The sequence below is a fragment of the Dermacentor silvarum genome, chromosome 8 (assembly GCF_013339745.2).
Source record: "Dermacentor silvarum isolate Dsil-2018 chromosome 8, BIME_Dsil_1.4, whole genome shotgun sequence".
NCBI classification, from domain to species: Eukaryota; Metazoa; Arthropoda; class Arachnida; order Ixodida; family Ixodidae; genus Dermacentor; species Dermacentor silvarum.
Genome location: NC_051161.1, coordinates 133712112 through 133737536, shown reverse-complemented (window position 1 = coordinate 133737536; position 25425 = coordinate 133712112). Strand labels below are relative to the sequence as shown.

The following is a 25425-nucleotide window of genomic DNA, read 5'->3' as shown; positions in this document are numbered from 1 at the left end:
CACAATGAAAACACCATGCTGAAACAAGCCAGGAGGCAACAGTAATACAGGAGGCAGCAGCCTTCATATGTATCAAAGGAAAGGCACGTGGGATATTTACATATCTCTTATTATCAGGGTTAACACTCGAACCGCTGTGTATGCATGCATTATTGCCAGAAGTGCTCTATTTATGGCGATTTATCTCTCTCGTTGGTGTCTCGCAGCAATCGCTTACAGTTATGCAGTGACTATAGTTCCGCCGTCTGTTATTACCTACCACAAGTTATCGCTTTCTGAATAGGGAAGTGTAGTTCTATCAGTCGCTTCTCCTAATTGTCTTGCTTATGTATATGGTCATTGACCAGGCCCCCATTCTGGTCACTATGTTATTTCGCCGATGAAATTAAACGTTCCACTGGGTGTTTCAATAAAACAGAGCCAGCGTTTAAAAACATTGGTGGACGTTAGGTCCATTGTTAGCCATCCAACCATTAGTTACGCCATCTAATACCATATCCTAGAGCTCAAGTTTTGGGGAAGTCGCACTTACGGTGAAAGGTTGTGATGCAACTCGACAGTTTTTGTGTGTCTCGGAATTTTTTATTTTGTTCATTTTGTGGCCACTCATTCGTGTGTTTTTGTGCTTCTGCCATCAGTAGCATGTTTTTTAGAAAGCTCTTCAACTCCTCTGTATAAATTCAGCGCATTCATTCTGTATTGAGTTAGCGCTTGTAATTATTATGTCTACGTCCACGAGTAACATTAATGATAATACATTCACGATAACTAGCCCAATCAGCCACTCTGCCGTGCAAATCCACCACGATACAAACTGATGACACTGACTAGCGCTGAAAGGGAATGCAACACACTCGTCGGCTTCTTTGGCGACAGGTTTACGGGCTTCGTTTTTTAAAACAAGTTTGAGAGCACTCTAAAGAAGGATAATCAGGTGCGATGTACCAATAGGGTTATATTTTGTGGGGTTCCGTTTCAGTAAAAGCTGCCCAATGCGGTAAAGAACAAAAAAAAAACGGTAAACTGACGCCGTTAAAGACATATTTCCACATTTGAATATTGCAACAAAGCTGATTATGAAAATAATTGCACTTTAAAAACATTCAGCGCAGGATGAGCACAAGCAATATGCCGTTTGTAGCAGTTCATTTGGCGCAAACACCTTAAAAGATCTGACAAAATTCCAAACAACAAAGTTTTAACAAACGGTGATGTCCTCATCGGGCTTATCGACGAACATTTTGGCAGGGTAACCTACCAGCCTGGCAGACCAGGCCACTTGTTCACCAAAACGTCCCCGTAGAGTAACTTTTCGTAAGAGCAAGTGCTGACCAATCGTCATAGATCATATATTTGTGCAAATGGTTGATCAGCAACAAAAAACGAAACAGTGACCAAAAGTATTGTAAATTCGTAGTCCAGCGTTTAATATGCCGCCGTCGGCTACACTATGCGCGATCAAGATTTAGCTTTTGTTTTCAGCCATCGGAACGCAATAGTTGCGCATTTATAAATGTCAGGCGCTCAGTGAGCTAGCAGGGAAATAAAGTGGGGCCAGCAGACAGAAGGAAAGATAATCAGGACCGACTTTGAGACGCTCGGTGCAAGTTAAGTTCAAAGTATGCTAGAAAGTCGGACGGGGGAAGAAGTTACGTGCTCCTCCATTGCCTCAGATGATTTGTGGCGGACGTTTCGTCTCGAAAAGGAAAAAGTCAACCACGAATTTCACATTAACGACCATCATGTCAATGATGGTCGACCAATGCTTGCGACAAACCGCCTCGGCTTAACAGCATTAATGGAAACTGAGAAAGATACTGATAGCACTTGACGCCCGTTAGGCCTAGCTGACGCAATGCGAACGAACTTCTGCCTAAATAAAGGCGACACGTTTTCCACGGTGAGCAAGGCGTTGTGAGTTGCCCCGTCAGCGACGCTCGTTTTCCTCGCGCAGGTGATCTACGTTGTCGCTCAGGAACGATATTCCTTCGAGCGCGTCGAGGACGGTGCATTGCAGGCCACCCAGCTTCCAGTCAAGGTCACCTGGAAATGAAGGACGGGAGCAAACCAACGAGGTGGTTTGGGACGCGAAGACGTCCAAGCAACGGTGGCTGAACGCTGTCGATAGCCCTTACAAAACACAAGAGAATCGTAAAACACAAAGAAGGCTGCAATGGAAATCTGGGCAGTTTGAATGGTTGCGCCTTCTTGACCGGTCAGGCCATGTGTGTTGATAGCAGTTGACTTGACAGAATTGCTCTTGCTGCGGCGGCGTGAAATCAAACCGTCCTAATGGTGAGCCCTCATACTTATAACCATCGTCATTACAGAGGATGCATCTGAACAAGAATACTGTATATATGCTTCGCAAGCGCAGTTATAGCTTTGCATTGACGACAGCTGGACCCCTTCGTTAACAGTTTCGTACCTTTTATATAAAGCCGATTCATATTATCGACTTTCACTCTTACGTGTTATGTATACCTCATACTCTTCTCAAAGCATTAACAAGGGCTTCCATACCGTGAACACCGTTGTCCTCACCTGGTTGTTATCTACTATGTAAGGTGGTAGATCAATTACCACAGACATTATTGCGAATGCTTCCTCACGGGCAAATATTTGATACTGTCGGAAGCGAACCATATACAAGATACAAAAATAAACAATTCGTAAACATTAACTTTAATGTGATTACCTAAGTGACAAATAGCATCCCTTCGCTAGCGTTGCACATCATTCAAGGCACGACGCCTTTAAGGCGACGACCCACGTGGGGATATGGTTACGTTGGAGGGTTAATGAGTTGGTAGGCGCTTTTTCACTTGTTTCAAAACGAATTGTTTTGTTCGACCTTTTCTCGTGCTTTTACCCATGATGACCGCTGCAAATTCTAAATAAATCTTCAGCTACACGGTGTGCGGCTACATTGTTTGTCGCTACATGCTAATCGCAAGCACATCGACATTCATCGTGAGAATAAATGTGCATCGCCAATTAGCGGGAGAAACATGAGGGCCATCGCTCACATGGCTATTACGTGTTCATAATGCACTCATAAAACAAAATTAGAAGCTTATTTAGCATTAATCCTCCATTGTATGACGCGAACTTGTGAGGAGCGACTCCAACGTTCGTTGACAACGGAACTTACGAGTGCCGGACCCTTGTATTCTCAAATGATCTTCATTTTGAAGCTCTTTCTTCAAGCCATGATGAGGATGATGTTTAATTGGCATCTCCTTAGAAACGGGATGGTGTCAAATAGTCACCTAACCTGCTTGAGTTAGGGGATTGTCATTCTACCCTTTTGTGGACATTTTAATCTTTTTTCTCTTCCTTAAACCTTCTGTATCTACCTTGTCCCACTACCTATGTCTGCGACGGATCTGGTTCTATCGACATTCTTCCTATTTGTTTCTCACAAATCTTCTAAACGTCTATTCCTAATCTCGACCACTGCCCCGTTGAGGCTACCGTTCACTTTAAACCCAAGTTCTTCAGAAATGTGTACATTACCTACGAGTCTCGCTTGGTTAATACCTTCGCATTTGTTTAGGCTTCCACCAAGTTCAGCACGACGCTGAAGTTAGCGCTAGCCGCTTAGCGCAAATGCTTAGCAGCGAGGCGTAGAAATGGTGCCTTTCGGCACACGCCTGCAGGAACACTTCAAATTGGCCTTGACGGTACGTGTGTCAATAAGTTACGCCTGGCGCTCGCTTGGTTCGCGTTAATTTCTAGTATGCTCTTCAAGAATTGCAGTGGATAATCAATGAAACACAATCACATCTTCGTTCCTGCAGTGCCTCTGCCATTCACATTGTTGAGTTGAGGTGGAGTTTTGAGGGATTAGCATCCCCGGTGCAACGTCCAGTTCTTTCGCATCACTGAGGGGGTGATGATTCCAAAAATTATACTCGCATTAGAAGTACTGTCATAAGCAATATAAACAGACACCCACGAACGCCCACGCCACTGCGATGCCTAGAACAGCAGTACTTGAGCTTGCCTTGCGCCCTGACCCTGCCAGAGCACATATCGGTCCAGTATTAGTCAGGGCCATGACCATCCGCTTTGTTCGTTGCCTTTCGCTATCTTTTTCCGAGGGGCGTCAAGAGATATTGGCAACATCGGGGAACACACTGACGCATTTTGATCGAGCGGCCGTGGCTTACGTGACGCATCCGCTGACGTACCACCGCTTGTTCTGTGGGCCACGGCCGTACCCACGGCTGTGCTGTATCTTGGCATGCGGCGGCGGATTGCGTCGAACTGAAAAATCGATAGCGAGAATCGTGAAAGAAAGCGAATGATAATTCCGACGAGGAATTCAGGACGGGCTTGTGCACCACGTGGGTATCGACCACGTGAGAGCGCAAGCGCTAAGCGGCCAGGTGCGAAATGGCGCGTTTAGGCACACCCTGCTTGCCTGAAGGGTCGCTTTACATTTGCCATGGTGGTACGTGTGCAATGGGTTACGCCTGTCTCTTGCTTGGTTGGCGTTTATTTCTGTCACGGTATTTCTGCTTGTCCCCACTCTACCTTTGAAAGGCCAGGGCTACAATCGCTGAAACTAAAGAGCATTATCAATTCCTCGCGGTACCTATGCGCTGCACACTATGTCATTCACACCAGGTAAAACAATATTTTGAAGCCACATAGGAGATGAGCACCAGGTAAATGTATTGCTGGGGAATAATGCTACTTTCGTAGTATCAACAAAAATAGAAAATATAGTTCCCCGAGCTGCCACTATACCTGCGCGCTGCACACATGTGGTCCAAGTGACAGAGAACCTCGGTAACCACGTAGAAAATGAAGCCACAAGAGGCATTTATGAGCCTTAATAGGAATCAGGGCTGCTGACAGCAAGAATAGGCAAAATCAAACTTATAGCACAACACTGCTACTTCCTCCGCTTGTATGGGCGACCCTGGTGTCAGTGGTTTTGGCAGATATTTCTCCGGTACAGAGTAAATATGGCACTGGTTATCGCAAAGTAGCCATCAGCTACAGCCCGGCGCGAGGACATTACAGCTATTTCATTTATTTATGCAATATGCAAAGACAATTATTCACATTTTGTTTCCGTCTCAATTAGAGAACCGCGTAAAGTGCAGATGTAGGATTCATGGGTCGTGGTCTCGGAGTCTGGCGTCACACTCAGGGTCGCGCTCTAGCCTAAGCCGCCACTGCGTCTCGAAATGGGTAGCTTGCTTACGCTATCGGGATGTCACACGGAGGCTGAGCGGGACCACGTCGTCGTCCGTGCCCTCTTGACGATGGTTGCTTTTGAAGTGATGAGTACGAGGTCGAGAGAATGGAGTAAAGAAACAGGGGGTTTATCTACGTAAAAGAGGTAAACTTATTTACAAAGTAGCAAAGTACATTGCAGGACGCAGCAGCTACAAGTCAGAGCTACTACGTTGTTCTCGGGGAAGCACCCTCCACAGACTGAGGATGCCTCTTAAAATTACTCCGTTTTCCCTAGATCACTCGCTAGGAAAACAGGTAATGTCCTAATCAACCTGCCCGGTGGTTCGTATTGGCGCAGCACACCGCCTCGTAGAGAAGGATGTCACCAAACTTACGCGCCGCACCCAAGCTGATCCTGGAAAGTAGGAAGCAAACATACCCGACTCAATATTTCACTGACGACTGGCAAGAGGCCCAAGCTCTACAGAGAGTAAAGCTTCTGAAGGTTCTGGCGTGTTTCTATGTGGTTGTGGGAAACCCACTACCGTCATGTCCCCCCGGCGAAGTCTAGCAACTTGCCGTCACTGAAAGACGCACCTTAGTGTAGGAATGCCGAATCTTTCAACATTTGAGTGTCCACGTTGACTTGGTGGAATGCTGTTTGGGACGTCAGTAGCCCAATGACCCCGGCCACCGCTCTTCGGCGAATACGTGAAACCTAACAATGAAAACAGAGTATTATTAGATCCTAAGGTCGCTGGATTGCTTGCTATGGAACAGGTGAAACTCTAGACCCATCAAGTGGTTAATATAAGAATTCACGGTGGTTTACGAAACACGTTTCACTCCGTAGTTCCGGGCCCAGCGAGAACATAATGACAAGATAAAATATGTCTGCAAAACAGGACATATCGCGTCAGATATAAAGCATGGAATTAAGAAACAAATATTTATTTAATGTGAAATTAATGGTATACATAAAAATTCAAAAGTTGAACATTGCTGTGACCTTTATACGGTGATGTTGAATGTGTCAAAAGAGAACATTGGATTATGATTGAGACCGCTGTTGTGCTACTCCAAATAATTGATACCACCTGCGGTAATTTTACGTGAGCGCAGAGGACGGTACACGATCATTCCACCCGAACCAAATTCCAACGCCACAGCTGAGAAAGAAGCCTGCGACATCGCGCTCAGCAGAAGAACGCCTAGCAACTGAGTCATCCTGGCTGGCGCTGTGACGCGTAGAAGCCAGCTTCAAGAAAATATTGGACCACGCATTCAACATAATGGAGATATAAAGGAACCTCCAAATGAAATTCGACGTTCTAAAAGAGAAAAGAGTCAGGAAAAATTCGGAAAATTAGATGTTTCTGATACTGATAAAGGAGAAAACGCCGCCATTGCTGCTCGCCTGAAGTCAGGATGGAGCTGGGAATGCATGGCTCATCGGCATGCTCAGGGGCGCTCAAGCACCTTGGTGGAGACATGATGTAATTCATAACCACTAGCCACCAGGAGTCGTCCTTAAGGTGTTGAGGCTGCTAATAAAAAAGATACATACCATTACCCGCTCTGCGGCTTTGTCAAGGATGTTTCGGTGATAGGTGCTATTCATTTATCGCCAAATAGGCCAAAGCGAAATTTCATTGTAGGTTGTGTTTGTATGCAGGAACCGCGTGCGCTTGGACGATCATTAGGAATCCCGCTGCAAAGCTTATCCTTGGTATCTAAATATACGGGTCCCGCCGTCATGGTCGCTTGGCAAAGCTGGTACCGACGAGGTACCGGCTTTGCGTGCAGTGACCCTCATACCAGATTTGCGTGCGTGATGGCGTGCAGTGACGAGGTCACTGCACGACATCGCACATGAGTCGCACCTTTCTTGCGATAAGAAATGTATAAAATTTCCTTAGCTCATTCATGGGTTATTGCGACTTTCAGCCTATCGGAACATCCCACGCGGTAGCTCAATAGTTAAGGTGTTCCACTGCTGATCACGGTTTCGATCCCGTCCGTGGCATTTGGATGCGACCTCGTTTACTCGTGCACCGTGTCCACGAGTAAACGAGAAATTCTGGTGCACTGGATATTCTGGGTGCATGATAAAGAACCACATGTGGTCCAAAGTAATCGGTATCCCTTCAACAATGCGTCCTTCATAACTCATTTTCCGCCTTAAGGATCTTAAACCTCACAATTTCAAGTCTAGCACAGCTATGGGACCCGGTACTTGCTGCACAGGTTTTGTTAGGGAGAGCTGCTCTACAGTCTTAGAAGACCACTCCGTTTGATGAAAAAAGGCCATCTCACCCAGCACAAACCTGTGAGAAGTTGTTACATAAATGCAAACGCACCTATAGTTTATGCGCACATATACGTAACAAGGTAAACAGTGACATCAGCGTCACTACGGAACGATGTTCATTCGATCGATACGGACTGCGTGGTACACGCAAAACAGAGGAATAAAGATAAAGAACAAGCAAAACTTATGATGGTGGTATTAGCGAACATATTCTACACGGTGTAACGGACGTGACCAGAACAATCTGGCGGACATCTAGAGCCTGACTTAGCACAAAATGTGGCCATTGCAGTTAATTTAGTAATGAATTGAAAGCAATGAGTAAAACGATTCGAGAAAAAATCCGCGGTAAGAATATTGACGACGCCGCAAGAAAGCCGGTGGCTCTGGCGCCGCCAAAAAGACCAAAACGGAGTTTTTCTTGAATAGCACAATACCCTCAGACTTTGCACCAAAATGAAGCTAGAATTTGTCAATAATGTGTGGTTGTGGCGTGCAACACTTGTTAACCTAGTGATTTCTCCCTGTCTGCAAAAAATGCTTGCGCACATTTGTAAGAATTTTCACCATTTCTGAACCACTTGATTCCGTCATTTAACCCTGATACGTGCGTCCACTGGTTGCGCTTAGCCATATGTGCGAATGCGTTCTCATCACGGTGAATTCAGAGTATAAAAGCTTAAGACTCGCCAAAAGGTGCTTAGTGAGCAAGCTCAACCGGTATGCCTCCAATTGTTTAGTGCGGGAAAAAACCACGAAAATACTGCCGTATCTTTCAACAGCGCTTACACTCCGGGTGCGATAACTATGTAGCAATGCGGCTAGCCTTTGCACGGCTTGCCAAGCCATAGAACGCTGACGTGGAGTTGTCGCTTTCGGCTTTCCCATTGTTCTCCAGTGACCTACATTCCTCTTCTAGGAATGGGCGGCCTGTTTGATGCTGAAGGAAGTTATTTCGCGTGCTACGTCCACCAATTCTTGGCATTTAGAATCAGAAAGGTAAACTTGACAAACCCAATTGCTTACCTTGCTTTAGATTGCTACTGCTTGGTCATAGGACAGAGTAAGCGCGCACAATATGATTCCCGACGGAATGTACTGCTTGACGTTCATTGCGCTGCTGCGGAATCATTTTGTTGGTATATTGCTAGCAACATGCTCACAGTGTTTTTTTTTTCTTTTTGTATTCGTTTGCACAGGTTCTAAGGTATATTTTCCAGTAGCGCAGCATGTGCCCCACAGGCTCTGAACGAGTCTTGCCTAAGAAACCACGTTTTGAGGGACTGCTTGAGCCTCTGCGAGAGGACCCACCTGAGAGCGACTGCGAGGTCCTTGTGTGCTTTGGCACGTCGCAGGCCAGTCTGCTCGAGCGATTTTCGTCTGCTCTGCGTCGGCGCTGGCCACACTGGGCCGTGGTTCTCTCCTATGGCGAGAAGGCGCTCTACTGCACTGGCCGGAGGGACCCCCGCACTGGCTGTCTCGTTGGTACAGCCACCTGGAGGACAGCTGCGCAGCTGGACGCTATGAACGTCCATAAGGTTTGTGTGAGATACCCACTAATAACTGAATGTAAAAAACCAGCCCAAGAATAAGGTGAATAAGTTATACCGGAAAATTAACACGATTCTAGGCCCAGATGCCACAAAAATCACCGTGTTACCGTTCTGCTCAAATAAACAAACGGTGGTCTAAATAGGGGCAAAATAGTTTTGCTGTTAAGACGGGGTAGCTAGTTTTAGTGCTGGCCATGGTGGTCAGATTCCTACGGGATTGTAAAGAGGCTCGCGTACAGAAATTTTCGCGCACGGTAAAGATCCTTAAAGTACTTAAAATAATCAGCAGTTATTCCTCGATCTGACATCTCTCAATATCGGTGCTCCTTTGAGGCGTTAAGTCCAATAAAGAATTGGGCAAATAGCAATAATATCATTAGAATCATTACTGTTCAAAGAAATTGTGAAACATGTTTTATTTATCTTTGAAAGTCCACATATGACGCATATTATAGCATTACCTCTCGTATAAAATGAATCACATCGCCATGTGACGGTGTACGAGATAGGCCTATATCTTGTGCAGTGGCAAAAGCGTCGAGTGTTCGAAAACCACTAACACCACCACGACTTTAAAGGCAGCAAATAGTTCATCATTTTTGCTGTAGAACCAGACACCGAGGACAATATTGAGCTGCTTTTGCAGTCTTTCGTACGTGGCCAATTCCAGAACCTGGCCTGATGTATTTCAGCAATACTGGCTGTACATAAAATTACAAAACGGCTCTCTATGAAACTGTTATTCAAACTGTCGATGCAAGTGGTAATGAGATGACCTTAATCTTCTAACACACGCAGATGTCCCTGGGCGAGCACACCGTGTCACCACAGCAGCTTTGTGACGCCATGACCGGCCTGTGTGAGGATGGAAAGTATCGCACAGTGCACAACGACAGCCAAGCTTGGGCCGTCAAGCTCCTGAACCGCCTCAGCTTGAATATACCGGACTAGCTGCAGTTTCGTTTATCACATGTCGCGCCTTGCGCCTACCATGAATTTGCTAATCTCATCACTCCTCAACATTGTCCGTTCTCCAGTATACGCACTAACAGATCCATCTATGTATCACTTTCTGTGCTCAGCAACTCGCCATGGCAATACCTATCTGTAAGTCATTTGCTAACACAAGAGACACTTCGTGTGAAACGTCTGCAAACGCACTGGACGTTATTTATTCATATTTTCTATGCCAGTGTTCATCATATTGTGTTAGTTATTCCAAACTCTCATCGATCTTGTGGAGTATGTGTTTTGTGTGAGTCGTCATTCTCCTAGCAACTGGTGCGATGCAATACAAACATTTTTGTACCAAAGATAACTTCTTTCACTTTTATTCTTCGTCGAACATAAGCAATATACAAGGTGACTGACATAGCAAGCTCTGCAGACGATAGATATTATATAAAAATGCCCCCCTCAAACGTTCTTTCGAAGCTGTGATACGATCGATCAACAGAAGTAAAACGCCACTAAACCTACTTCTGCATGTTGAAACAACAATTTAATTGTGATTCTACTAATATTTAGGCCTATTTTGTCGTCTAAAGAAAACGACCAAAGTTCAGCCTTATTGGAGAAGGGTTTCCTGTTTTGTACCTAATATTTCTATTCTAAACAACAATAGTGTGCAAGTTATCAAGGTTCGTATGTTTTAACTCAGGCGTAAAAACGCCGACACAACACAAGCAGAAACTACCGCACCCATGCCGACCGGCATTTCAAAAAACGAGCTGCGGTAGAAATAAACAAAATTCAAAAACACATCTTCAAATATGGTTGTTTACGTACGAGAAAGCGAATCTGTTACTCATGAGCAAATGTGTTCGCTCTTCAAGTAAGAGCAGTTTAGGCGCGAGAACTGTCTTGTCTGTTCAGGAAAATGATTGAAGCTTCCTTTTAGTATTGATATTGCACGCCTCGAGAATAAGTAGGCTTTCGGTATGAAAGTTTGTGAAGAGTGGTTGACATTTTTCAAGGTTGGGAGCTCACTTGTACTTGCGACTGTGCAACAAAAAGTTAGATGCCATACTATTGCTCAATGAACTTTTTGCTCACTGGAAGAGTTTGTGCAAGGATTCATAGTTGCTACATAAAAATGCTCGCAAATAGATTGATGTCATAAATACTTCCACAATGCATGTTACAAATTTATAAGTGCAAGATAACATGCGTGGTGCATTCTTTCTACATAGTATATTATTCTTTGACTTTGCACAGTCATCTATTTTTTCTTAATTTAGCGCCAGTACTACTAGGAACTTTGATAGTGTATCCACCTGATTTTTTAACAAGTGTTTACGATAAAAATTATATAGAAGACATCACCCAGGCTCAACTCGTTTTATCATCAATTCTTTCTGCTATTTTAACCAACATGAAGAAATAACGTACGTTTTTTTAGAAAATCAGTGTCGTTAATCACGACGACGAAAGAGAAAACAGCATTTTTAAATTGTGGACTATTTACAATGTGGACATATTTACATTGCTCATACCCGTCCTTTGGGAGGACTAGAAATAAAACATGAAAATGCTGTTTTTTTCAACGTTGTAATAATCAGTGGTATTATTCAGCCATGATTTGTATTATCCATGATAATAATGCGTACACATGTGGCCGCCTATAAGAGCCCAAAATGAAAAGCTAAAGACTAGAAATTGACCTGTTTTTATAATTATACGTGGGCAGGATCGCAATCACTTGACGCTCTTCATTCTTTTTTGGAACATTTGTAGTGACCCGCTCAAACGCATTGCTTCAAAGCAAATTATTCGCACGTGTAGGAAACAATATTGGAAGTATGGTCACCCAGGTGCTACATAATTGTAGCACCTGGGTGCTAACCTTATAACCGATCAAAATTCCTTACAGATATACAAACAAACTCTCGTTCTAGCAGGCGGCCGTGGTATTCAAATACGGAAATGGACCACCAGGTAACGGCCGACGCAAAGCGTTATTTTAGAAGAGAGTGATTTATATACTAGCTCACAAAAAGAGACTTTTGGAATTGTAGCAAACCATCATTAGAGAGAGAGAGAGAGAGAGAGGTAAATAATTAACCTCCATGGTTAAGGCCAAGTATCTGCCATGACTGTTTTTTTTATTATTACGGATCGAGGACCATTGAACTTGCAACGTGCCAGTGGTCAAGTCTTACCGAAAACACAGTAATTTACAGATGCTCTGCGAGCAACATATTGGCAAGTAATTTATTTCGTAGCAATACCCTACAAAGTAATGTTCTGATTTCAATTTTTGCAAGAAAGCTTCCTAATGATAATAAAGAAGTGTACTAATGATTAGCATGTTGACTTTGTCTCCACTGGAGCATTTCCAGATGTTTCGTTTTCATTTTTTTCTTGCCGAAGAACATACCAGCATGCGTCAGGTCCCTTTCAACTCCATGGTGTTTGTGAACTTTTGACTTCTTTATAATATGTCCCTGTTTTTTAACTTACTGCACCTCTTAATGTAATGTGTGTATGCCAGATTATCATGCGGTCCAAACGTGTTCTGTACATAGTTTCATTGTGCAATAAAATTCAGACAGAAATCAAACCTCTCTGTGCACAGCGCATGAAACTCGAGATGTGAGGGTCGGGAAATAACCCTGGCAAAACTGGGAAAAAGATTATTTTTTCGTCTTGTTTTAGCATGAAGAAAATAAAAAAGTCAATAAAATTTCCGCACACAGTTTTGCTTCGCATTTTCTGCTGTGCAGCATGCACGTCTACATGAGCGGCGACGACGACAAGAGAACGACAGCATACTTTTCAAATGTTTACATTATACCGGGTGTTCAAACGTGTTTTATGGAATATTTAAAGATCGCTTGACAGGTAGCATAATTCTTATTGCTGTGCTGGAATATTCGAAGAGGCGGACATTAGTAGTACGAGAAATCAAAACACATACTAAACTAACTAACCAAAGTTGAATAATAAACTTCTTAGTTAATTACCTTACGACACATATTGCAATTAACGGATTGTAGCAGGTGTGTTTGCAAAACGCATCCACTTCAACTGAATTTCCAGGATGACGCCAGTTTCGAGATATTATTTCCCAAAGTGTGGGACGAAATACATGGGCGTTACAGTTACTTTTGTGCTTCAATGCATCAAACAGAATTTTGCGGAAAAAGTAAGTGGAACAACATTGCATTTTTGCGGCGAGGTTGATGGCGCATATCTCCAAACGGGTGTCATTCTGGGAAATCATTACAAGTGGATACGCCTAACAAGCTCACCGGCTACAATTCGTATATTGCAATATGCGTCGTAAAGTAATTAACCAAGAAGTTAATTAGTAAATTTTGAGAATTTGTTGAATATGTGTTTCGATTTGTCGCTCTACTAATGTCTGCCTCTTCGAATAACCCAGCTCAACGATAAGAATTATGCTACCTGCCACAGGCGATTTTTAAATATTGCGTAAAACTTAATTTTGAACACCCGGTATATATACTTTCAGTTCTGTTTTGAGAACGTTGTGAAGCTCTAAGAACGACGTTTGGGTTTTAGTCAACGAATGGGGTCCTGAACTCCTCGACACATGGTGGCAAGACCTTTCAACTAATCAGCAATTGACACCTATAGCTTCTTCGCCTTCTGCCAGCTGAGAAGTGTCTCGAGCGGCCAGTGATGCGGCGATTTCGCGGGTATTCGCGGGCTTATCTCACACTCGGAAAAACACTTTTACGTAGCAGGTATTGAGCAACGGAAAGTTGTACCGGGTTTTTTCATAAAGCTCTACAATTTTCTTATTGACGCTTTTATCTTTTCATAATTTTTGAGAAATTGAGTCATTATATTTAAGGCTGAATATGCAATTAGGCGGAATTTAAAAAAATAAATTCAGTATCTCCAAGCGACGGCAAACACCATTACCTTGGTTCTGCCCACCTACGTGGCAATTGCATATTTTTAAATCTGGGTGCATAATAGTTGGGACACCCTGTATACTGAATAAATTTTTTATGTTCCTTTTTCGAGCGAATAATACAAGGGTCTTCTCCGAGTTCATAATAAAAATACTTTTTTCCGCACCACTGAACAATAGTATCCACACCCTTTTGTAGCAATTCAAAGCGATTGTCTCCTTCAATTGTGATGTCGCCAGCGTACATGAGGATATCTGAGTGGTTAGCTCAGTTTTCAAGATCAATAATAGAAACACAAGACAAACATCATCATTGAACGCAATATGTAGTCCTGTGCCATTTTAACTGTACTAAGTTCTTGTAACAGATCTATTACCTTAATATACAGTCGAACTTAATTCACCCAGCGTTGATGATGATATAGCTGGAAAATCCATATGGGCAACACATGAATTTTCATTTATTTATTTTACATACCCTCAAGGGCCTCGACATTGTAGACAGGAGTGGGGTACATGCGTAAACAAATGCCAGGGCTACTTCTCATAAATTTATAACATATGGGCGACATTTCTGCTGAACATATTTGCGAAAACAACCTTGAAAATACAAATACAAATACGGTGCAACAATATGCTCTTGCCTCACTTTAACAAATTCAAGCAAACTTGGGCGTGAAAGTGCAGGGGCTTCGACTGACACAGTAGCAATGGAAATGGTGGTTCTACTTGGTTTTATATCGCCTAAATGAGTACAAAAATCTCTTTGTGCAATAAAACTGCCTCTTACTCTATGATGATGATCAACTCGAGATGACTTATAATTAGGTCTTAAGATAAGCTCACAGTGAACGATATGGTGACGATCAACTTTCGGGAAAAATCATAAGCGGCCATTGTTTCTGCGCATTATTACCAAGTGTAGAGACAAGCTGCCTTTTATGGTAGGTATGCTTGACGAACGATCGTAGTTGCCAAGAAAGAAGCCTGTGGGACCAGTTTGAATCATTTTAAGAGAGGTTGGTGCTCCCTATAGTGATGTCATACATCGATACGCAAATTTTTAAGTGTTCACTATTCACTGCAACACCAAACAAATATAGGGCTTGTAAGTGGCAGCGCGTGCAACTTAAAATGTAAGTGCACGCAGCACTGTTCGCTAATTGGTCATGTTGCTGAGTGTGTTGGTTGTCGGGGGCAATAGAGCGCATACAGACAATGCTCCTCATACTTGACTTCGTGTCTTGCACGTAATCTTGCGTAACCTACGTATTCACCTAAGCGCTTGACCTTTCGTTGCGACTGCGTGCAGTGATAAAAAGCATAGAAACTCCCGCTATTTTGCTCATCTGAATCGTGGTATGCTAGAGGATCCCACGTTCGACTTAACAAAGAGAGGTGAAAATGCAGCGCGAAGTATGGCCCCAGAGAGAGAGAAACGAGAAGGGAAAGGTAGGGAGGTTAACCAAGGACGTGCCCGGTTGGCTACCCTACGCTTGGGGAGAGGGAAGGGGGAAGAATAGATAAGGAGCGAGAATATAAATAATCATAAAGAGTCAGTCATTCACACAGTCAGTCGCAGAGGAAGGTCCACTGTCACAAGCGTTCATACAGTCCAGTGTCCTTCAAAAAGTGAAGAAGAGCTTTTGTGGCCTTTCGCATGCAAGAATGCGTAGGCCATGGTGCCCGCGTGCGGTACAAGCATACAACCTGCCTTTTTGAAAAAAAAAGAAGTACAACATACTCGTCGTCGTCTAGTGTCTTTCACACACTGCCTCTGGCCCCCAAAACGGATATAAATACGCATATATACCAGAAAAATATCCCAGTGAAAGAGACGACGTTGCAGCTAAGTTGAAACAGAAAAAGCCTGCAGGGTTCTCCCACTAAGTTATCTGCGTGATATAATTCTGTCATCGGAAATATTATCGCGTTAAATAAGACACATTTGCCCGCCGTCATCTACAACAAAACGGTTACAGCGCTTTCAGGACACACCATCGCAATCGACAGGCAACCGCAAATACGAGGTGGCCCGTTGTTCTCCCCGCCGTTTCCGCAGCCTCAGCCTAGTATCGCCGCATTAAATTAAAATGAACCTGGCCGCCGACTTCCGGCGCTGGAAATTATTGCCTATAAATAGCCCTGCGGTGCACCATTTTCGAGGTTAATTAGGGCGAATCATGGCTGTTTAGAGAAACGTACTGGGGAGGATTGATTAGAAATTATTTGGGCCCCGTGAGTATATAAAGCGAACGTTGAAATTGACCACCAGATGTTCTTACGATTATCAGTTTATGATTGTAACCTAAAGTGCGCAATATGGTTATACGAAGAAAACACTACACTGTCAGCAAACATTTTAACTCGACCGTTAAGTTAAATATCGAAACCTTGCCTCAAAACCCCGCCCACTGAAATCGATTGCTACTTTGGCGTGGACTGTATGACACCAAAAATGATAAGCCACCTCCTATGTAATAACCCCCGAATCGAGACCATATTGGACGCGTTGCACCACACGCTCTTGCACCCAAGGGCCTCTCCATTGAAACAAGCACGTCTAATTTGAAATATGACATGAATTTCGGCACTCGCACACTAAAAATTCACAGGCCCGCGCGGAACACGCTGCACAGTAAAAGCGTAAGCAGGCGGAGCGGCTAAAGAGGAGCTCCAATTTCGGCACCACGCACAACAGGGTCTTCGCGGGAAAGTCTCTTCGTCTCGTTTTGACGAGAGCGATCTGAACTGTCCGCCCTGCGTCGACGGCGAGGTGCGGCTTGTAATGTTCTCTGTACAGCAGTCTGCTGAGCCCGATGATGCCTGGTTGTAGCCGTGCACGTATCTCGACGTTTTCAGGTGCCTTAACTAGATGGCGCCATCCCGAGCCTCCGCCGGGATCGATGGAATCTGGATCGCGCGCCTCGTCTGAATCGCATCTCGTCGTCTGCGCCTGCGCGCCTGCCTAGGGCGCATTTATTGGTCATTTTCCCGCTACCTAATAGCAAGCGTTTGCGTAACTCAGTAGTAGAGCATCTGACTCCCACGACGCGGGCCCGGGTTCAATCCCGGCAGGAAACCGGCACTTTTTTTCCGCATTTCGGGCGATAATGGTTACGGTCACCGGACAATTCGGCGGCGGCGGACACCATCGCTCACCAAAACGGCTATTGGAATGAGCCGATAGCAGCTTACGCTGTAACATAGGCTGCACCGTACCGCCGAGACGGAGAAGGCAATACAAATGGAAGCATGGTGGCCATTACGCCAATCCAGGTCTTGCATTCACTTCTGGTCCTGGCAATGAACAAAAGCTTGACCTTCGAGATTGGCTTCTATTACCCGAAGGAGCCGTTTGCAGAGGCGCCATTTATTTTGTCGCGACTGAGTGTTGCTAGGCTGCTGTAATGTTCAAAAACGACACAAAGAAGTCACATAGGATTGTTCTATTGCACTGAAAGCGCTTCAATATTGAGAGGGTATTGAGAACTGTGGGATGCATATGGTTTAACATGAAATGAATAAGCAGTTCAAAAACATGCTCTCATAGCCTCATTAATGAAGAAAGTTTGAGCCCATAAATAGCATTTATGAAGGTCTTCGAAAAATCTAGAAATACTAAGTCGACTCTAGAATTCTTGTCAACTAATCATTGGAATGTTTAGCGAAAATAAGCTACTGAGTATCACGAGAAAATGACCGCCTATAGCAGTGTTCAGATGGTCGAAAACAAGAATTCAGTTCTAATAAAATTAGGATAATACTGCCCAAGACACACTTCATTACCTTAATAGATATGGTTGTTAGTCAGCTAGGGTCGATACTTTTCGGCAGAAGGTTTGTTACCTGATTTATTCACGAGAACCCATTTCTCAGTTTTCCAATCTTAAGTTAGGTTGCCATGACCGAGAGACTACTGGAGAGAAAGAGAAAAAAATTATGGCAAACAAAAAAGTCCGTCGCCGCCGACCAAACAACGCGATGCCTTCCCATGCATCCGTTTGCCGAACGTGCACAGGAAACGAGACCCGATGAAACGCACGCACTTCCCCGGGCGCACGCCCGCTCCTGATTAGGTGCTACGTGTTACGTGTCTACTGGTCTCACGTGTTACAGGCTCGCGCCTCACGTGTTTCTGTAGCGGTCTATTCTTAGGCCCGGATTCTGAAATGCTCCTAACCTTAGACCGTTTCCCTACCTTACACAAGGAGTCCTTCATGCTACCTAAACGTTAGGCGCCCTCAGAAGGCCATCGTTAATTCTAAAAGTTTTCTTTCACCTTCCCTGCGGAAGGAGGGCCTCACCAAAGGAAGTGGACCGTTACAGGCTTCTGGTTTCGAGATGACTTACAAAAAATGTAAAATATTTGTAACGAATTGCCAAAGTAAACTACCGGTGCTGTTAGAATTTAATTTCTATTTCTATATCTGGCCATAAGTTCCATTTATTTCGTTATTGACGTAAAAATAGTTCAAAAATGATACACATGGCAGGAAATCAAACTCCGTCTAGCTACCCTGGCAGCATCTCACAGTTCGGTTGGTCAGGCGTCCGCTTTCTTTTTCTCTTTTTTTCTGCCTGCATCTTCTTTCATGTGTGTGGTGTGTATTTGCCATGCCGGGCAAAACTTATTTCATGCAGGAAGAAAAACACTTGTTCACAGAACTTATACACAGCTAGAGCAATGTGATTGAAAGCAAGAAAACAGACGCTGTGTCGCTGAACGCGAAAGCGTGGGAGCGGCTGTGCACAGAATATAATATGTCGCACGTGCGCCAACACGAAGTGAAACAACCAAAAAAACTGTGGGATAACCTGAAACAAAAACTGAAAAAATCAAAGGCGCAGCAGATCAGAGACGCCATGGTCACAGGCACGTTTTCGTCTTTGTTTCCCCTAAAAATATGTTTTTCCCCTGAAAGTTTGCACATATAGATCGTAACGTATTTCAGGCGGCGGACCACCGCCTGAACCGCTAGACGACAGGCTCGCTCGAGTCGAGGCGCTGGTGCCGCACGTGGCGATGGGAGTGCCAAACCCATTTGACAGCGACTCCACTTCGTTGCAGTATTCCAGTGCATTCTGCCTGTCACTCAGATGCCGGACTGGAGTCAACGGCGGAGGCTTGTACACAGTCCCGTAAAGAAGTTCATTTGTACGTGGAAGAAACCTTGCATAGCTTTCGAAGCTATCGTCTTCGGATAAATATCGCGAGGTCGTCATTCTCGCCGCTCGCTTTTCACAGAATCACAAAAGAAATGGCACAAAGCGCGGTCCGCGGAATCAAACTGGACGACAATACACGGCGGCTGGCTACTGCGGCCTTGGCCGCGCACGGCACCTAACCAAGCCGAGCGTACCACGTGCGAAGTACTGCGGAGAAGCATGCGTTCAGGTAGAGGAGCGCGGTTAGGATGCATGAAGGTAGCATGCCGGCTACCTAAGCGCGAGGGAGCACCATGGAGGCCCTAACTTAGGGCCCCTTAGTAAGGGACGTTCCTCAAATGGTCGCCTTACAGCATGTGAGACGTCCTTAGTATGGAAAGGAGTGTTTCAGAATACGGCTAGCCTTTCCCACAGTTTTCCTGCTTGCGCGGGACGGTTTTGTTTTTGCGGTCCCACCAGCGCGGGCTTTCACTTCTTTATATTTTATTTTATTCCGCCTCAGAGCCATGTCAAAAGTCTCTCTGCGCCACCGCCGTCGCCGGCGGCGGCGAGGCAATGCCCCATGAAGGCAATGCCCTCAGGAGGGCGTACCCTCAGGAAATGCCCTCAGAAGAAACTTGTTTGCCTTCGTTGAAAACAAGTTTTGATGCTCAGGTTGACCGCTTGTTGCCTGCCGAATACACGAAGGCTTTAATATCAGCTGTCGTGGCAAAGCTTTTTAGACAAATCAAGCGGGGCGAAAATAATCGAGCACCACGTCCGCCAGTGGAAAAGAAAAAACTTGCAGTACTTCCATATATACATGATGTGTCCCACAAACTGATGAGGGTTGGGCAACGAGCTGGTGCTCCGGTGGTTTTTTCCGCTCCGGAAAAACTATCGAAGCTTTGCAAGTTTGCTTCACAAGCCAGGCGTGATCGTTAATCTGTGAAACACAGGAATGGTTTGGTGTTCTGCACCACTGGCGTGGTGTATGTGATTCCTCTCTCTTGTGGAAAAAAAAGTACGTAGGACAGACCGGCAGGTGCCTAAGTTATATTCTCCGGGAACACCATAACAATCTGTACAACATGGTACATGGTCATCTGGGTATCCATTGCCGTGATCACGGGTGTCGGCCCTACTTTGGCAAAAGCGAGGTGCTGGCTGCACATAGTTCACAGCTGACACGCGAAATAATTGAGGCAGATTTCATCAGGAAATTTCATAGTTCGTGCGTCAGTTCTCCTTCGATAGCACTTTCATTGCCAATATGTGGCTATCATTATGAGCATTATAAATGATGCTCCAGGTTTTTGCTCATTATTCACATGTTACGCATGGTAGTGCCATGTATATTTATTCCTTCGTGTCTTCATGAATAAATTGTTGCAAGCCAGCGTTGTGCGCGTGTCACTCTTGCGTGTCCCTGTCTCTTTTGCGCTGTGATTTTTTCCCAATGCATAACCAACACGCCCAAGCTTCCACGCTAAGCCATTTCAATGGTTTTTTTAGTGGTAATCTTTTTTTTCGCTGAGTGATGGTTATTTTTGCTGAGTCATTGGTCCCTTGACTTAGTACCCACGTCCGAACAGATTTCAGTGGTTTCTGAGTGTTAATGTTTTTGATAAGTCATTGTCATTTTGCTCCGTCATGGTCATTATTGACTCACTATTTTATTCTACTATCATTATCGTAACTATCATAACCATACTTGTACCTATAACCATAATTAATTTTCGATTCTTTGCCACTTTGGAGGTTTCTTGACCCATTTTTTTCCGCTTTTTCATGCTCATTTCATAATTTCATGATTATTTAGATCATTTATTGTTATTTATATTCCTCATATATTAATTACCTATCGATGGATATATAATGTTATGGGGCTTTAATAGCCTTGTTTAGTTATAAATTTTTGTACATATTTTTTACCAATTTCTTGTCCGAATTTTGGCTCCACATTTTCAAGGTCACCTCAAAACGAGACGTAAAAGGCTTTCGCTTAAAAAAAAGAAACATAACTGCACGCGGTGACAGTCGGTGAAATGCCGGACCCTAAAAAAATTCAAACATTCGCGCCAAACACCATTAGGTATCGACGTCACTTCCACTTCTGGCTGGGACGTTATGTTTATTTATTTCTGAACAGTTGTCTTCACGCCCCACAGGTGGCGGTGGTTGCAACATTCCGGCGCGTCCACGTCACGTGGGGTTCAGTGGAAGCTTCTACGGGGCACGTTTAGGCGGCTGCGCGCCAGCTGTTATCTTTAAGAGAGAGTGATCCCAGAGAGGAAGAGTTTTCCACTGCGTACGTGCGGGTGAGAGGAGCAGCGGAAAGAGCGGCGGCAGGATGACCCCGATAGGGCGAGCAGTTTGCCAGCCGGCTCATCAACGCGACGCACCGCAGACACCGGGAAGCATGAAAGGAAAAGCACTCACCGGTGAGTGCCATGGGGGGAGCACGCGCTGCTTTGTCGGGCGCGAGCTGTGCTTCTTGTTTTGCTTGGCATCGAGGCGCGCGAGCCTGGTTTCGAATCAGGGCAGCAGAAAGAACTTTAGCACCGCCTCTATAATTAGAACGGGAAAGAAGCGTTGTTTGGAATTGCTGTTGAACGTTTTACTCGCGTTCCTGGGAAAGCGTCCCGAAGGTTTTCGAATTGCTACGAGAACCACTTCCATCTTATAGGTGTTCCATAATTGCACGATTAAACAGGGCAACAAATATTAAGTGTGCTTCATCACAAGTACTGATAGAGTATAAGTTGTATTTGAGGAAATGACAAACTGTGTGCACAATAAAAACGTGCGAGTAATTGAAACACTGAAGGCGCAATGTTAAAATTATTTTCAGCTGTTCGCAGCCTTGGAAACGCGCTTGAAGGAACGCATTTGACAAGATTATACCATAATATACGGCTGCTGAAAATAGTGCTAGTTCACTGCGACTGGTTGTTATCAGCGCACACTATAACCCAGAGAAACCAGTGATGTCATTTAAAATGAAATATTTTTAAAACTGCAAATATCTTGTTTTACCTCGTTTACATTTTTGTGTGAATTTTTTAACAAGTCGTCATAAGCGAACGCAAACTTACTAAAAAAAAGGACAAGCTATTCTAAAAAGACTTGGACGATCACCGAACAGGTCCGTGCTTTACACAGATCAATTATGAATATCCCGGAGTTGGCGCCTTGTGGTGGCACCGTTGTAGTAGTAGTAATCATCTCACTGCTCGTTACGCGTTCACTGTAGCGAGCTTCTCGGCTATATATGCAGTGTAATAGTATATTCTGTATTTAATATAGATAATGTAATATATCTATATTATTATATTTATGATATATTGACGTATATATTTTCTGCGCCGCTTTATTCTTCTGTCTTGCCGTCATTAATAATCATTAGTAATCTTCATTTCCGTCACGATTGCACTTTCACACCCATCGCGTCAGCGAATGTGACTTTCGCATTACGAGGCTCTCGCAAAGTGTCGAATAGAATTGCTTGCTGTGGTGGCTTCATATCAATTCGCCTGGTATAAGCAAACGTTCCCTTGCGAGTTTCAGTCCACTTTAAACAACGTCGGGTTGTCAAATGTAAGTCCTCAATTTGTTCAAATTGACGCATATTCTTCTGACATGCTTGCTTGCTTGATCCACTTCCTTCAGGAGTACCACATGGAAGTGTTCTCTGCCCATTGCTCTTTTAAATTTATTTAAATGATTGAACCGCGGCTATTGGACAGAATGGATTAAACGCTTTGAAGATCATTGTACTGTTTAGAACGAATTGTTGCGTCATGATTGCCGAAAATATGGCAGCATTCTTTGCTGGCAATATAACGGTGGTATCGAGAATGGGACACTAAAATTAATGTTGACAAAACCTTACTTTTGAAGAATAATGCAACAAGCAGCCTTGCGCGAGTATACGAAGCTTTGCTGCTGCATCGGTTCTTGAAAGTGGAATGGGTTCCTTCACAGCATTTTCGTGAGCCCTCTTAGCAGTTTCATCGGCCTGTTCGTTGCCCATGATGGCGCAGCGGCCTGCGAGCCACTGAAAAGTAATATCATGTCCTTTTTCTACTAGTTGGTGATATATCTACCTTATTTCAAGCACAAGTTGGTCTTGTGGTCCACGACGCATACGGGATAGCAGACACTGCAGGGCTGCCTTCGAATCAGTAGATATACTCCATTTCCGTGGTAAATCTTCATGAAGCATGTGAAGGGCGCTGCGAAGTGCAGCAAGCTCCGCAACAGTCGACGTTGTCCGCGGACAAGTTTTAAACTGAAAGGTCACGGCTTTTTCGGGGAAGAACACAGCTCCTGTAGATTTGTCAGGAGTTGTCGAGCCAATGTGAAGGTGTAAATGTGAAGGTGGTCCTTGTATGTCTCGTGCAGCATGAGTAGAGATAGCTGCTTGAGAGCTGGTGACGAGAGTCCTGCTTTCGTTCGAATCCCTGGTACCGACAGTCGAACTTGATGGCGAGCCAAACACCAAGGAGGTGATAGGAACCTCTCGGCAGGCGTTTAATCTCGAATGAGGCAGTCACGGTATGTTCATATCACCTGGCAAAAGGAGGCATTGGGTCGGTCTTTCGGCAGCGTGGCAAGGTGATGGAAAGGGGCGCGGGCAATGTGCCTGATGTGTGCTCTGAGCACTTTCAATGTCATATGAGTTCTTACTGGGTAATCTTGAGCTATTGCAATTGTTTCCGCTGTTGATGTGCATCGTGGTAATCCAAGGCAGACCCTTAGTGCCTGCACCTGAGCACTTTCGATTGTGCGGATGTTGCTTCTGCAGGTATTGCTCAATACAGGTAAGCTGTACCTCAGATATCCGAGAAACAGCGCCCTGTAGCGTTGTCACATCGCATGAACGGTTTGCACACAAAATGCGCGACGCACACAGGAACATTCTTTAAAACCAATTTTTGCAAGAACAAATGCTTTTACAAGCGACTTCTTTCACCGGACTTTTTGCTAGTGTAATGCATTTCCTCAAAAATATTTGCCACGCCATTGACATCAGCACAGAATTTGAAAAGTGTTTGTGGCAATAGCCTCCTAGCAGGCGCGTAGTCAGGGGGGGGGGGGGGGCTGATGGGGCTTCAGCCCCCCCCCCCCCCGAAATTTTTTCGTGCGGGCATGCACCACCGACCAAAAACTACCACCGACGCCGGCAATCATTCTGGATTTTGTCTACAATGTCTTTTTCACTCTCGAAAAGACATTTCGGCACGAACATTGCGAACTCGGGCTGGATTTTGTGACAACGCCCTTGCACCTGGAGTCACGTAACGCAAGGAGCCCCATCCGAGCACAAACTTTCAACGGCTTTTCGATAGCTAGCGGGCGCGTTGCGGCATCTCGCAGCGGCCGCGGAATATACAGAGCGCATGGATTTCAATTACGAAACTTTATGGGTATAAAGTTCTCATAAATTTTTGACGCGAAAGGTGCGCTGACATTTCCAAAGGCACGCTTTAAAAGATTTTCAATTCTAGAACTTTATGGGGTCAATGTTCTTATAAACTTGGGCCAACGTCCGCGCACTGGAACGCTCGTGTCCAAGCCGTTCCATAAATGGAAGCGCGCGCTCGCAATCTCCCACACACACGAAAATACTAAACATCACCGTGACTGTCAGCTAGCAGCTGATAATTTTATCCAAACATTTTCAGGAAGCTTGCAGAATGTGATTGATCAGCTGGACCAGGGCAGGCAAAGTAAAATATGAGAAAACAGAAGAAAGTAAACGGCCTATTATTGATAATTTTTTTCTTACGGGCGACAAGGTCTGGCTCTCCGTGGCCACAGGGACAGGGGCCCTATGGATTTAAGCAATGCCCCTGCTGAAAATACAGGCATTTTCAGAGTGCTTCTTCGCATGCGAGCTGATTGTGGAGATACATATCTGAAGAACCATTTGGAAAGTTGCCCCAGTAATGCCTCGTATTTAATCCCAGACGCACAAAACCAAATTGTAGAAATTTGTGGTGACATTATCAAAGAAAGCCTAGATTCAAAAGCAGGCTGCTTCTCCATACTTCCTGACGAAACGACGGACATCGCTGGAATCGAACAACCTACTGTTTCTGCAAGGTATCTAAACAAGTATGCCAACGACATCAAGGAAGTGTTTTAGGTTTTAGCATCGGAATAGATGCCCATCTCTCATTGCGACAGCAGGTTCTATGTAAATGTGTAAATACTGCTGCAGCATCTAGTCACATTTCCAGTGACCACTGCCAGCGCAGACAGAATATTTTTTTAACGAGAGTTTACTAAAAAACTACTTGCGCTATACAATGTCTGTGGAACGC

At 44.5% G+C, this 25425-nt stretch overlaps 2 protein-coding genes across 9 annotated transcripts in view; both read left to right on the top strand.

Moving 5' to 3' along the window:
- LOC119461716 (uncharacterized) overlaps nt 1-12775 on the top strand; it is a 122802-nt gene extending 110027 nt beyond the window's left edge. For 5 of the 7 annotated variants that reach the window (XM_049671975.1, XM_049671973.1, XM_049671976.1 and 2 more), the window contains exons 2-3: nt 8707-9045; nt 9859-12774. In XM_049671975.1, the coding sequence (XP_049527932.1) occupies nt 8737-9045; nt 9859-10011 (462 nt within the window). In that variant the 5' untranslated portion in view covers nt 8707-8736 and the 3' untranslated portion in view covers nt 10012-12774. Of the gene's footprint in view, nt 1-1954; nt 2296-8706; nt 9046-9858 lie in introns of all 7 variants that reach the window. The other 2 variants (XR_005194043.2, XM_049671974.1) reach the window with 2 other exon arrangements.
- Nucleotides 12776-21363: 8588 nt separating this feature from the next.
- LOC119461715 (phosphotriesterase-related protein) overlaps nt 21364-25425 on the top strand; it is a 49635-nt gene continuing 45573 nt past the window's right edge. Inside the window, exon 1 of one of the 2 annotated variants that reach the window (XM_037723081.2) lies at nt 21364-21537. In XM_037723081.2, the coding sequence (XP_037579009.1) occupies nt 21447-21537 (91 nt within the window). In that variant the 5' untranslated portion in view covers nt 21364-21446. Of the gene's footprint in view, nt 21538-22576; nt 22694-25425 lie in introns of those variants that run through there. The other variant, XM_049671971.1, reaches the window with a different exon arrangement.